At 36.4% G+C, this 14,217-nt stretch overlaps 2 protein-coding genes across 2 annotated transcripts in view; both read left to right on the top strand.

The window, feature by feature from the left end:
* The window catches only part of LOC137490965 (protein NLRC3), a 766,684-nt gene that overhangs the window by 593,739 nt on the left and 158,728 nt on the right, over nt 1-14,217 (top strand). The gene's annotated exons all lie outside the window — the stretch shown is intronic.
* On the top strand, nt 2,553-13,414 carry LOC148682133 (uncharacterized). Its single transcript, XM_088650810.1, has 3 exons — nt 2,553-2,603; nt 2,930-3,079; nt 10,223-13,414. Exons 2-3 carry the CDS (start codon nt 2,995-2,997, stop codon nt 10,621-10,623), a joined length of 486 nt encoding a protein of 161 aa, XP_088506936.1. The 5' UTR covers nt 2,553-2,603; nt 2,930-2,994; the 3' UTR covers nt 10,624-13,414.

Raw genomic sequence — 14,217 nt, 5'->3', positions numbered from 1 at the left:
ACAAATTTTGTATTTTAACACATATTAATAACACATACAAGCCCAATATGAACATTAAGTGATGTTTTAGATCAAATCTGTCATGTGATTGCCGTGTGTGACAAACTTTGTATGGTTTAATTTGCTCATGCTATGTGTAGCTGGAATGATGAAATTAATATGTGCAGGGGTGATTTCTTACTATTTGTTTGGTTTTTTAGATGCATGTTTAAATGCATACTGTTGCCAGAGGATGTATATTTCTGTTACAGGTATGTTGAGCTTTTGTAAATAAATAATGTTTTGTTAAAATGACTTTATGTGGCAACACAGCAGAAAATGGTTGCTGAATACAGAAAGGTGATGCATGTTTAAATGCATACTGTTGCCAGAGGATGTATATTTCTGTTACAGAATAAACAACGCAGAACGCAGTTCTCTGTGTCCGCCTGAGTGATTTGTGTCATCAGGAAGAAAAGCGTTGCATCAGCACTCATTCTCTTTTGGCTTAGTCCCTTTATTAATCTGGGGTTACCACAACAGAACGAACCACCAACTTATCCAGCATATGTTTTACGCAGCGGATGCCCTTCCATCATGGGAAACACATATACTCATTCACACATATACACTAAGGACAATTTTGCTTACCCAATTCACCTATACCACATGTGTTTGAACTTGTAGGGGAAACCGGAGAAAACCCACACCAACACGGGGAGAACATGCAAACTCCACACAGAAATGCCAACTGATCCAGCCGAGGTGGTCCATCTTACCTCTGGTCTACTTTTATTCATTAATTTTTTCACTCATTTTCTTAGTCCCTTTATTAATCCGGGGTCTCCACAGCGGAATGAACCGCCAACTTATCCAGCAAGTTTTTACGCAGCGAATGCCCTTCCAGCCGCAACCCATCTCTGGGAAACATCCATACACATTCACACACACACTATGGATAATTTAGCCCACCCAATTCACCTGTACCGCATGTCTTTGGACTGTGGGGTAAACCGGAGCACCCAGAGGAAACCCACGCGAAGGCAGGGAGAACATGCAAACTCCTCAAAGAAACGCCAACTGAGCCGAGGTTCGAACCAGGACCTTATTGCTGTAATGCGACAGCACTACCTACTGCGCCACTGCCTCGGTCTAATTTTACATACCCCAAAATAAAAGTGATGTATTTTTAACTTCAATAATGAACCTGTTAAAAGGTTTACACTGGTTAAATTACTTTTAAAACATATTGTCCTTAACAGCCTGTCACAGCAGATGCCACACTGTCATTTTCATAAAAGGTTTATGAAAAGGAAATGAAATGTTACATAAATTAATGTTGAATGGAGTTCTTGCTGTGTGGATTTAATGAATAAAAATGTAACTTGATTTGTATTTTTTAAGTGAGTTTGTTTTTTCAGTGAAAACAATGAGGCAATTGAGATGTCAAATTTATTTTTAAAGTAAAAAATTTAATAATAAAAAAAGTAATTTAACTACAGACTTTTTATTGATAGCTGCATAAAAGAGGACATTTTATTATTTGGAAAACATTTAAAATTAAAAAGCAATTCGTTTTTTTACTACTGTAATATCTTACATATTGTGCGTAATGGTGAGGTACAAGAGAGGCTCTCTTGCCTAAAGAAACGCAACATAATTAATAAGGATTTTGAGCCGGAGGTGGGAAAATAGCTGTTTTGGAGGGTTAAGATATCTTGCAAGTTGTAGTTTTTTTTTTTAATTATTTGTACTTAATGAGAATTTAGAAAATTGCAATGTGGAAATGGCACCCTTTCATATGAATTGTCGTCTCTTATTATCTGTATTCTACGTTTCTTGCCATTCTTTAGCAATATCTTCAGTAATAATAATTAACTTTACCTTTACTTTAAGAAGCATTAAGGGTAGTACACATAAAAATTACAATTCTGTCATTTACTTATCCTCTACTTGATCCAAACCTGTTTGAGTTTCTTCTGCTGAATGCAAATGAAGATATACTGAAGAATACAGCGGCAAAAAACAGCAACTATGGTTCAACGGCACAAAGTGTTCTTGGGGCTCCATTACAATTGAACCACTTGTTTTTGGTTCCTTTTCTGGACTTTAAGCATCTTGGGACTCTCAGATTTCATCTAAAGTGTCTTCATTTGTGTTCTGAAGATGAGCAAAGTTCTCAGGGGATTGAAACAGGTGGTGGAAAATGCCTGAGTGCCTAGACTGCACTAAAACCCTAAATATAGCCTATGAAGTTGTAGAAATAGAAAAGTAGATGTCATAATTACAAGGATGAGATTTGGATATTAATAGTTATGTGTTTTAGACCTGCAAGTCATCATAAAGTGGATTACAAAAAGTTTTTCAAAATTGTCATAAAAAAGTTTAGATTAAAGGTTTTGATCAACTTCAAATACTGTTTATCTGTGCCTCTCTCGTTGTGTGTGATAGAGAGAGAGAGAGCAGATATAGTGGAAAGTGGAAAACGAGGGAGAAATGTATCAATAAGTCATGACTGCAACAGTAAGTGGCAAAAAAGCTAAACAAAAAAGACTTTTATTTTGGCGTGGTGTGTGACGTCATAAGGCTGCGCCGCTCCTACGCTGGAATTCGACTGGAGAGAGGTTTGTGTTTAAAACTTTTACCGAAATATAAACTGATTGATTAAAGTTTCAGGATTGTCATCCAATGCTAAATAGAACCTGCTGTTTACAATATTATTTAACCCTTTATACAACTTAGTATTATTTTACTCACAGTAATGAAGGTCTATTGTTTGAATAAGTTAACAGAAATGTGTGTAATACATATTTTAATGACCTTTTACTTTACCTGATTTCTTTTTGTTAATTACTCTCATATAAAGAAACTGTTGAAGCAACTGTTGAAGAGAAATTATTTTGTTTTGTTTTAAACAGAACATTTTTATTGTTTTGTTCATTTTAAACAGAATAAAGTGTCCAAACACAGAGTAAAACTCCTGCTGAAGCGACTGATCTCCACACTGTTATAAAGATGGCGTTTATTAAAGAGGAGAGTGAAGATGTGAAGATTAAAGAAACATTCACAGTCAAACAGGAAGATTTGCAGGAAAAAACAGGTTGGTTTTTATTCTCAAAGACCAACACAGTCATTTGATCCTCATTCAGATATATTTTAAAATAAGAATACTAAATTAATCCATCTTGCAGTTCTAAATGTGTGCTGTCTAGTTCTCCTTAATTCACATACGCACTCATTGAAAGACAGGAATGAGTTTCTTTCGTTACTTCTTCTCATGTCTTTTGTCATTCATTTGATGTATTATTAGTCTCCCATTTTCTTTACCTTCTTAAGGTTATTGCTTTTCTTGTTCTCCTACTGTTTGTAAAGTGTCCTTAAGCACCGGCACTATATAAAATAAATAAAAACAATAAATAAATAATAAAGTTTAACTGAGCTGAGGATATTTGACTTACAGTATTCCCATTGAACAGGGGTGTCCAAAATTCGGCCCGTGGGCCATCTGCGGCCAGCAATCAGTTTTGTGGCGGCCCGCGAGGATTTTTATAAATATTAATAGAATCTGGCCTGCTATACAAAAATAGACGTAATTCAATAAATAACCACCGGCTGTCGCTATTACATGCCTTCAATTAGGCATTACTTCTTGTTATGAAGTAAAACTAACCGACCAAATTGAAGGAAACATAATTGATAATCACATTTCGGCGAGCCATGGCGCACCAAGAAAAAGGAAAATCAACAGTCAGTGCAGGAAGTTTCAGTCACGTTGGGGCAAATAATTTTTCTTCACAGAGGTCAGCGGGAAATGTATCTGTTCAATTTGCCAGGAATCAGTTGCAGTAATGAAGGAATATAATATTAAAAGACATTATGAAACAAAGCATCAGGCCTTTTAGCTCTTACACTGGTGCCGAATGAGATCAGAAAGTAAAACAATTAGCAGCGCCCTATCAGCTCAACAACAGCAGTTTTTTTGTGCTAATAAAGTGCAAGAAAATTCTACACTGCACTGCAAAAATGTTTTTTATTTATTTATATTTTTTGTCTTGTTTCAAGTCCAAATATCTAAAAGATCTTAAATAAAGGAGAATTTTCTAATTTGTTTTGAGAAATAATATGCCAATATTAAGTGAGTTTTTCCTTAAAACAAGCTAAAATAATCTGCCAATGGGGTTAGCAAAATAATCTTGTTTTTTCTTTTGACATAAGATTATTTTGCTTACCCCATTGGCAGATTAATTTGCTTGTTTTAAGGAAAAAATTGCATATTAGGGAAAATATTAGCATTTTATTTCTCAAAACAAGACAATTTTTTTTTGAGAATTTTTAGATATTTGGACTCAAAACAAGACAACATAACATCTAAGTAAGAAAAGCATTTTTTGCAGTTTGGCTAGTTATGAGGTAGCTCAGCTGATCGCACAGCACAGGAAACCCTTCACTGAAGGAGAATTTATAAAGGATGAGTGTTGCAACTGTAATTTGCCCAGAGAAGATTCAAGTTTTTTAAAAACTTAAGTCTTTCTAGAAACACAGTTGGACGACCAAAATAAAATAATTTCTTAATAAAATACACGCACACATCCATCCATCCATAAATAAATAAATATATATATATATATATATATATATATATATATATATATATATGTAGGGGATCAACCTACGTTTTAATATCGATCAGGGATTAATTAGCTCATTTCAATGAATCGGATCCTGAAGATTCGATTGAATCTTCAGATTGAATCAGATCAAAAGATTCACACTTTATCTACCATTTGTCCCGCAAATAGAAGACATCGTATCTTACCAATCTTGTTTATATTATTTACGTGGCCAACGATAATAACATAACACAGTATTGGGTTAACTTTTAGCAAGGTAACAAGATCTACAGCTCGAGGCAATGACTTAGAAGCACATAAACAAGAACACAGTTCTTACAAAATGAGTACAAAGATTTATTGAGCTACACTACGATAAATGAAACTAACTACGTAATAAACAAACAACAAACAAACACACACATTCACACATACACACAAGGGCAGTTCAGAGGATGCAAAATGAGTTGACAACGTCCCAAATTAATTCTAATACTTCTTGCAAGATCTTAGAATAACACCTGAGAAACCACAAAAGCAGAGATATGGCTTATCTTTAACTGCTTAAGATCAATCTGCACAAGATCAGCCAGAGACAACATTAGTTTGTGTTACTTGCGCCCTTTTTGCTGAAGTCGAATCTCCCTCGCCGGCTGGCCTTGGGGAAACACGGTGCTCCTGATTGGGTAGTTTCTCGCTTCGATGACGTCTATGGGATTCACATGCTCGTGAATGGCTGTTGTCCTGGGTTACCTAGGTGACGGACTGCTGAGAGTCGCTTTAGCAGAAGTTCGTGGAGTTGCGTGAATCCCCAAACTTAAAAGGTTTGCGTGGAAGTTCGTAGTGACCCAATCGCGTGGCGGCGCGGTGTCCGGGCAGGCGAAAGGGGGCAGAGAGCAAAAGCATGTGCAAGCTAGCTGATGCAAAAAGCAAATTTTCTTTGTCGCAGGGCGTTTTTAAGTGACCAGGGGCCTCATGTATCAACACTGCGTACGCACAAAAACTTTGCGTACGCCAGGTTTCACGCTCAGAATCGCTCACGTTTGGATTTACTAACAATGAACTGAACGTGGGAATGTGCGCAGCTTTCTGGCAGGCGTACGCACATTTTTTGTGCGTGTCTGTTTTATTTCCATTGGCGACTCCTAGAGGCAGTTGTGTTAAATTCCTCTCTACAAAGTGTCTGAGCCTTGCAATGGCAGCTGTATGAGACGGGTTCAGCAGGTATATAAGGTTTCCATACCATACATTTGACCAGCTAAACATTAAAGCACATTTTGCAGCAGTCGCCTGTTTTCCCAATGTAATCTGAGCGATCTACCACACGCACATTGCTATAAAGACACTATCTGAAGATGAATTTGCATGCGTGAGTCAGAAACATTTCCATTCAATAAATGTGCAAATAAAATATGATGCACAAACTTATTGATGATTCCTACTTGTCTTTCTCGTGATAAATAGTTGGCAAAATCTGATATGTAGCGGGGGAAAAAACAAGAAAGAGTTCATCAGACGCTGGATTCGAGCCGTGTTCATGCTCGAACGTATCAATTCATGATCACATGCGTCTAACGAGCGCGCCACTGAGACTGTTAAACGTATTGCAACATTTTACAGATATAAACCACACTATGTCTTTTTTTAAATGCACTCAGTGCGATGTTCAGACCCAACTGTGTTGACCGCATCAGCTAAACTCTCCCACTCTCATTTTTTTCTTTTGTTGTTAATTCCGGAGAACAAACTTGCAAATAACACCGCTTTTCTCCGGTCTACCTCCGAAAGCAGCACCTCCAATTCACATTCTGTTCAAAGTTTCTCTTTTTGCTTGCTTTTGCCATTGCTTTTTCGTTGGGTTTTGCCATTAGCATAGTCATTAGCATATTCATACGGGGGAGGAGGCAGGGAGGGGTTTTGTGCTCGTGCATGTTGCGCTCAGTTTCACGTTCATTCAGATGTACAAAAGAATATGCGTGAGATTCGGCGTACGCAGTGTTTCATACATCTAAAAATTTTTCTGCGTACGCACATTTACAGCTTTGTGCGTACGCAATGTTTTAGTAAGATTTCCACGCAAGTCTTCTAACATGAGGCCCCTGGTCTGGTTCGTCCCCATGGCACTGTCTGCCAATGAGCACCCCGTACTGACGTAGGAAAGGTCATTAATTAACAGACTGCATGTAGATTTCACGTGGTAGAACTCTTGCAAGATTGAAACTATCTTACATCAAACGTTACAAGATGAATACTGTTTGTACTACTAGTTTTTCATTTACACCAACGTATTGCAAATGTCACTAGCTTTCATTCAATACCAGACATCATACATTTCAGACACATACAGATTATTTTACTCTGTTATAAGGGTTAAAACAACACATTGATTAACCTAGTTGATTGAAATAAACAGCATATGAGGAACATTATGGCATATTATTTAAAGATACATCTGCCTTAGTTCTAACATTAAGAGATTAGCTTTTATTCATATGCATTAATGTTTCTAGAGATCTCTTTGTCTCTACGAAATTGTGCATCTAGCAGGATGTGCCCAAGGCGAGCACATGACCAAGAGTCATTTAAAAGTCTTGTGAAATGGTTTCCGCTGAAGATCCTGTAAGGGCCATTGTTTTAATTTAACTGATTTAATTAATCATTGGCTAGTTAGCCGAAGGGTACCAGAACATCTGCATAGAAGTACTGGTCAGAGGAGCCCGAAATCAATTGGAGCTCTGTTATCTTGATGGTATAAGCCCTCAGGCTAGTTCAATGAATGAGACCATTGGAGATGCCCAAGATTTCAGATTCAACTTGTGTTGACCACTGCAATATGCCGATGAGTTCCTACATATATATATATATATATATATATATATATATATATATATATATTTATTTATTTATTTATTTATTTATTTATTTATTTATATGCGTGTCTGTGTGATGTATGTAAAATTTGGCCCGGGACAACATTTTTTTTTGCATCTGGCCCTCGGCCCAAAAAGTTTGGACACCCCTGCCATAGAAGATATCTGCTATTACAGTGAGGGTGTTGGCTTAGCACTTTCCATTTGCATATGTCACGTTGATCACAATTCCCCTTTTTTCGATCAACTTTATGGGTTTAAAGTTGTTTCTAGAAGTTGTTGCTAGTTCTCACAGATAGTATTTGAGTTAGAATTACATCATTATTATAATAATTTCCAGGACTATTTTAAACAGGGTTTCCGCTGGGTCTTAAAATGTCGTAAATTCCAAAATCAAAATTTCAGGCTTTAAAAAGTCCTAAATTTACTGAAATATTGTGTTGTAGGTCCTAAATCTTTTTAAACAAGTCTTCATTTTCCTTTGTTCATGTTTTGCTACCCAATCCAGCCAAAACCCATAAAATCACCAACAATTAATCTCAATAAAACTTTCCACTTTATATTCAAAAAGGTCATTTTAACTCCATGTATCATAATGGTTTAATTATTTACTAATGCACTATGCACTAATTTGAAATCTGCTGAATGAAATGGACACTAAAGTAATTAATTATTATAAAACATTGTACAGTATTCTAAACTATATGATGTTGCTGTGGGACGATATGAGGGAAAAAAATTATAGTGGAACAATAACATTTAGCATTGCACTGACTTCAAGTGGCCAACAAACTAGTCTGAAAATGACTTTTGCTGATTAAGAAATGGATTACAGCATGCTGATGATATGCAAAAAATTGTTAACCCAGGGTCATTATAACTCTGGGTCATTCTAAGGGTGCTTTCACACCTACACTTTTGTTTCGGAACGTATCTTGTTTGCCCAGTTAGCGCGGTTCGATTGGCATATGTGAACAGGGCAATTGCGCTCTGTTCCGCGCCAAAGTAATCGCTCCGAGATCGCTTGAATGAGGTGGTCTCGGCTCGATTGAAACGAACCCTGGAGCGGTTCGATTGCAGTGAGAAAGCGATACGATCCTAGCGCAGTTATATCACAGTGTTTTATGGATATGTAATAGGCTTACGGCTATATGAAGAGAGAGTTATGAGTAGAGCGGGAAGTTTCGCGAGTCTCCGGATGCCCGCAAATGAGTGATGATCTCCCGGTAATCTTGCGTCTCCCTCCCGGTCCTCAAATAGGCATCGTTGCGCACCCTTCTCACCTCTCCTCACTGCATCTCTCCTCAAACACGTCACGCGTGCGCACCCTGTTAATCACCACCAAACCACCACCTCTCCTGACAGCTTAGCGGGACGCTGCAAAATAAACCCTGACACTGACCAAGGAGAGTTTACTCGCACGTGACTTGTTTTAGCTCTTTTAGTCCGTTTAGAAACTTTGCAGTGTGAAAGCGAACCGCTCCAAGAGCAAAGAGCAACAATGTAACATTTGTAATCTCTTTTTCGGGACAACTGAATCGATTCACAGGTGTAAAAGCACCCTAACTCTGGATAAACAGAATCCTGACCACCGTAAAACAGGAAGAAAAAGAAATTGTCTTTCTCGCCTCATTATGGATTTAGTTTCATCGGCTAGACACCGGCCTCACAGCTCCGTGAATGTCAGTACTGTCACTTATTGTTCTGCGATCGGTAAATGTAGCCTGTGTGAACGCTACTTGACTAAAATAATAGCTTTGCTACACAAAAGCTATTTAATTTAAAAAGTAGTGACGCTACCACCACACTACTGAGAAATGTAGATAAGCTAGTAGCGTCACTACTTGCAGCGACGCTACTGCCCAACACTGTGTGATGGCAATATTTCTAATGTAGAAATGTCTTCATTACTGATAGCCAAAGCTGTTTCAGTAACCAAAGAGGTCTCCAGTGTACAGAACTGCACAATAGGTGATTGGTGCTGATGAGCAGTACTACACACGGTGTGTTTGGCACCCCTCATATAGTAATCCAGGGCCGTAACACCCATCGGTACCACGGGTACTCTGATTAGGTTTTTCATATAAATACTTGCGCTTGACACATTTGTTTCAGATTGTTATTTGCCTATTACAGTCTAAATGATGTAAATTCTAGTACATAATTTTTTAACTGTACCTTTAGAACCTTATAACAGCAATAAAAGCAGCATCGAAGCAGTCTTCTTTTAGTCATTCCACCTCTTCACGGAGACTGTCAGACTGATCTGGTGTATTAAAAAACTATTGTGGGTTCTGGAACTGAACAATAATAGTGTTCATGATGCTGGACATTTACTGGCACTAGATCCTCATCAATTTAAGAGTAAATCTCCCTTCTTTGCCATCCTCTGATGCGTTTAGGTTTCGCCGCAAAATTAAATTTTTGCTGTAGAACGCGCAATGCGGACATAAAGAACCTGACTGATATTCTACCGGAACCATGTCAGCAGAGTTCATGCATATCCATAAACTATAACTTCTATGTTAAACGGTTTTGAAACAATTTACATTGTAAAAGCACTAGATAAATAAAGATTAATTAAATTGAATCTGCTTAAATGTGGACACGTTAATGGACCAAACACAGTATGATTTGATTTATTTTACATTTACTGTGCATCAAAATTACAGTGTGTGTAGCCAATGTTTCCAGTGTCTTTTCACTTTTCAGCTTTTGATGAGAGTTTTTAAGACTTGATAACAACTAGTGTTTTTTTTTCAGACCTAATTGAAGAGAATGAGGAGAGTAAAGAGGAGGAACATCATGTCAAAATTGAGGAAAAAACTATTTTACAGACTGATGGTATTTTGAAAAGGAGAGACAAGAATCATTTCACCTGCACTCAGTGTGGAAAGAGTTTTGGAAGAAAACACAATCTTAAGATTCACATGAGGATCCACACTGGAGAGAAACCATTCAAATGCACTCAATGTGGGAAAAGTTTTAACCGCTCATCAGACCTTCATCAACACATGAGGATCCACACTGGAGAGAAACCATTCACATGCACTCAGTGTGGGAAGAGTTTCAGCCAATCATCACACTTTAAGCAACACATGAGGATCCACACTGAAGAGAAACCATTCACATGCACTCAGTGTGGGAAGAGTTTCAGCCAATAATCAAACCTTAATCGACACATGAGGATCCACACTGGAGAGAAACCATTCACATGCACTCAGTGTGGGAAGAGTTTCAGCCAGTCATCACACCTTAATCAACACATCATGAGCCACACTGGAGAGAAACCATTCATGTCTAATCATCTTGTTTAATCCCGCCCCTTTTCGCAGTGGCGTACAACAGAATTTCGCATACTCAATAGTGATGGGAAGTTCGGATCATTTTACTGACTCGGATCTTTGAGTCTCGTTCATCGAGATGAACAAATCTTTTTTCGAGTCATTTTGTTCATTTGGTTCAATTTGCCAAAATATTATTAAAATGTTACGAATTGCTTCCAAACACATCTACAACTAGCCCAGAAGGTTCATCACACGACAAATAAGTCATAAATAAATTATAAGAAGAAGAAAATAATAATTCAATGTTTACCTGCTCTTTTGTCTATAGGCATTGTTGTCTGTTTGCTCAGCTCACCTCTTCATGTCTTCAAATGTCAGTGGTGCGTTCAGGTTACACTGACAGTCACATATAATCTTAACCAATGTAAACAGTCTGAGCCGATAGGAGCCATGATAATTAGTTCACCTTTCGAGTCTTCTGGTTGTTGAGTCGTTCGTTCATCACATGACAGAATAACTCAAACCGGAGGACTCGAGAGTTGAATAGATCAATTCTTTTTTTTTTTGGCTCTAAACGCATATGATTGGCCCGTGATGAACGAATGATTCAAACCCGAGGACTCGAGAGGTTAACAGATCAATTCTTTTTCTGGCTCTAAATGCATATGATTGGCATATAAATGCATATGTTAGGCTGTAGTCTTTCATGTGGTGAACAAACGACTCGATAGAGGACTCGAAAAATGAACTAATCTTGTCTCGCACTACACATCGTGCACATGAGAGAATTAATAAATCTTTTAGTTCATCCGAGTCATTCATTCATTTTGTCACATAACATGAAAGAAAGCATAAGAGATGAGTTATTTAATAAATCAAATAGTCTTTGTGAATAGTTTTGTAACATGATGCTGCCAGCATTAGACACTTAAACACTGTTTATGTGTTGTTTATTGTTTTATTATTATTATTATTATTTTACCAGAAAAGCTTTTATAACAAATCAGATTACTTTATAAATCACGACAATAAAATAAGCAAAAGAAAAACATAATAGTGCACATCAAGCTAGGCTTTTTAATAAATAAAAACAAGTAAGCTTTAAATTAAATAACACGTTTGTGCCATTAAAGCTTTATATCAAATATGACAACTCTTCCCAGTAGATGTTTTTATGAAACAGCAATTTAAGTGAAAGATATTATAAATAAAAAACAAAAGCCACAGGGCCTAATGAGCTTAACAACTTGGCTTGAGAATACAACAGTGCATTTTTAAAAAAAAAATTAAATTAAATAAGTTTTAAAACAACACTGTGTGGCTTTACTTGTTGGACTTGGCTTAAGGTTTGTTAGCATTTAAAAACACAAGCTCTGAACCTTTAATAGGCTGAGTCTGTTTCATCTTGTGTCATTAGTTGTTGTCGCAGGATAAAAGATGCTAAATGAGTAAATGCAAATGCAAACTATCTTTATACAAATATTAGACCAATATATAAAGTCTGCATAGAAAAACATTATTAAACAAAAAATGGGGTATAAATGAACAAATTACAAATCACTTGTAATTGTAGAATTTATTAAATTTATAACCTAGCTTAGTGTTTGTTTTCTGATAGCAAGCCAGCAAATAGACAAATCAATATATATATATATATATATATATATATACTAGATATAAACCACATATCCAGTAGAAAAAAAGTAACAATAACTTAGTGACCATAGGACAGAACTTTTTAAATTTTTTAGAAAATGCTTTTTAGGTACACATTGTTTGATGATTTTATAAAAAGTTTAAAATATAATCATATGATGCAACAAAAATTCAGTTTTACATAAATATTATTGACTGAGGTTCTCGTTGCAGTGTACAGTGGAACTACAGTTTAAGATCAGATATGCACATAATAATGTAAGGATGGCTATATCTCTCCATAATATTAAAATCTGCAAACTGTTATGGAACTCCACACGAGACAAGACCATGAGAATGGTCAGGCACTAAAACAATAAACTTTCCAATGTGAGAAGAAGATCAGCTAGAAAACCAGTTGTTCAGGTTGTCTTGATCATGCATCCTGACCCCCCTCTTTGCCCTGGACTTTACCTTCTCAACCAGAGCAGCTCACTCACATTCCACACAGAATGTTTAAGTTCTTAATATGGTGTATCTTGTGGCTTTATATTCATGTTTGGTGTCATTTTAAATGTCTCTGTGTGATTGGTAAAGTGGTCTTAATTTCACTGTAATATTTTACAATCTCCTTTATATCAGTTAATTTGGGTTTTGACTTTGAAAAGATCTTTGCCAGATGCTTCACTCCAGGCAAAATGGTCTTCGCATCAACTCATGACCAGGCAAGAGTCTTGGTGAAGCTTTTATTGTCTTGAATTTATAATGATTTGAGTATTTAGGCAAAGGGTGCAGAAGTGTCCGTGGGATCCTGTAAACAGGATACCCCATTGCAGGTTGTGAGTCTCTGAGCTCTGCATCAGGACTTGCATGCTGCAATGTATTTCTACATGGTCAGGTATTCCTCTTTAACTCTTAAATGTATCTTTGAGTTATTGATGTTGTACAATCTTGATTGGCTTATTTTGTTTAATTATGTGAACTGCAATGGAAAATCTTTTTTCTGACAATTAAATGTAAAATTCTTGTTTAACTCTAATATCTCCTGAAATTATTTAAATCGAGTAGATTGTTATGGCTGATGTTTCCGCAGCCTACAACCAGGATTAGTCATACAATCAGACTCAATGGATAAAGCATAGGCACAGCATTAGAGACTTGTTGATTTCTGACAATCACTGATAATATAATCTAGGGGTATGATATAATCTAGGGGTATGATATAATCTAGGGGCTAAATCAAACTTTCTTTAAGTATGAGCAAGCATGGGGCGGCCTATTATTACTTAAAGGAAATTAGCTTATCTGCTAAGAATCGGAACTGAAGAAGATGTGTCCGTGTGCAGATGAAACTGGCCAGCATACTGACTCTAAGCGACTTTGAGTAAACAATGAAACATTAATTGAATATAAGGATTTATTAGGTTAATCAATCTAAATTAGACCTAATCACAACCTATAAGGTAATCAGCTTGAATTAGATGAATCTAAATCTAAAATTATTATAAATTGGAGTCAAGTTAAAATTCAGAGCTAGAAACAAATTAAAATAAATTTTAACGAACAAAAATATTTCTTTTCACATGTGCTAAAAGGTTTACACGCATTTAACCTTCACCCATGCTGTTAGTTCCGTCATGGGACTAATAGATGGACCCTCACATGTGTGTGTATTTATATAGTTTATAACCATAATAGTTCTACAGTTTCTTCTATTTTACTTGTTGATTTCTATTTTATTTCTATTTTATTTCAATAGTGTATTTATTTTGTTAAAGAGCCCATATTATGGGTTTTTGAAAATGCCCTTCCATGTAGTGTGTAACACAGCTCTAA

The sequence above is a fragment of the Danio rerio genome, chromosome 4 (genome assembly GCF_052040795.2).
Source record: "Danio rerio strain M-AB ecotype USA chromosome 4, GRCz13ab, whole genome shotgun sequence".
Lineage (NCBI taxonomy): Eukaryota > Metazoa > Chordata > Actinopteri > Cypriniformes > Danionidae > Danio > Danio rerio.
This window is presented reverse-complemented; position numbering and strand designations above follow the sequence as displayed.

Coding starts and splice junctions, on each gene's coding strand:
- LOC148682133 (XM_088650810.1), top strand. CDS start 2,995: ATGGCGTTTATTAAAGAGGAGAGTGAAGATGTGAAGATTAAAGAAACA. Junction 3,080..10,222: donor AGATTTGCAGGAAAAAACAG/GTTGGTTTTTAT, acceptor TTTTTTTTTCAG/ACCTAATTGAAGAGAATGAG.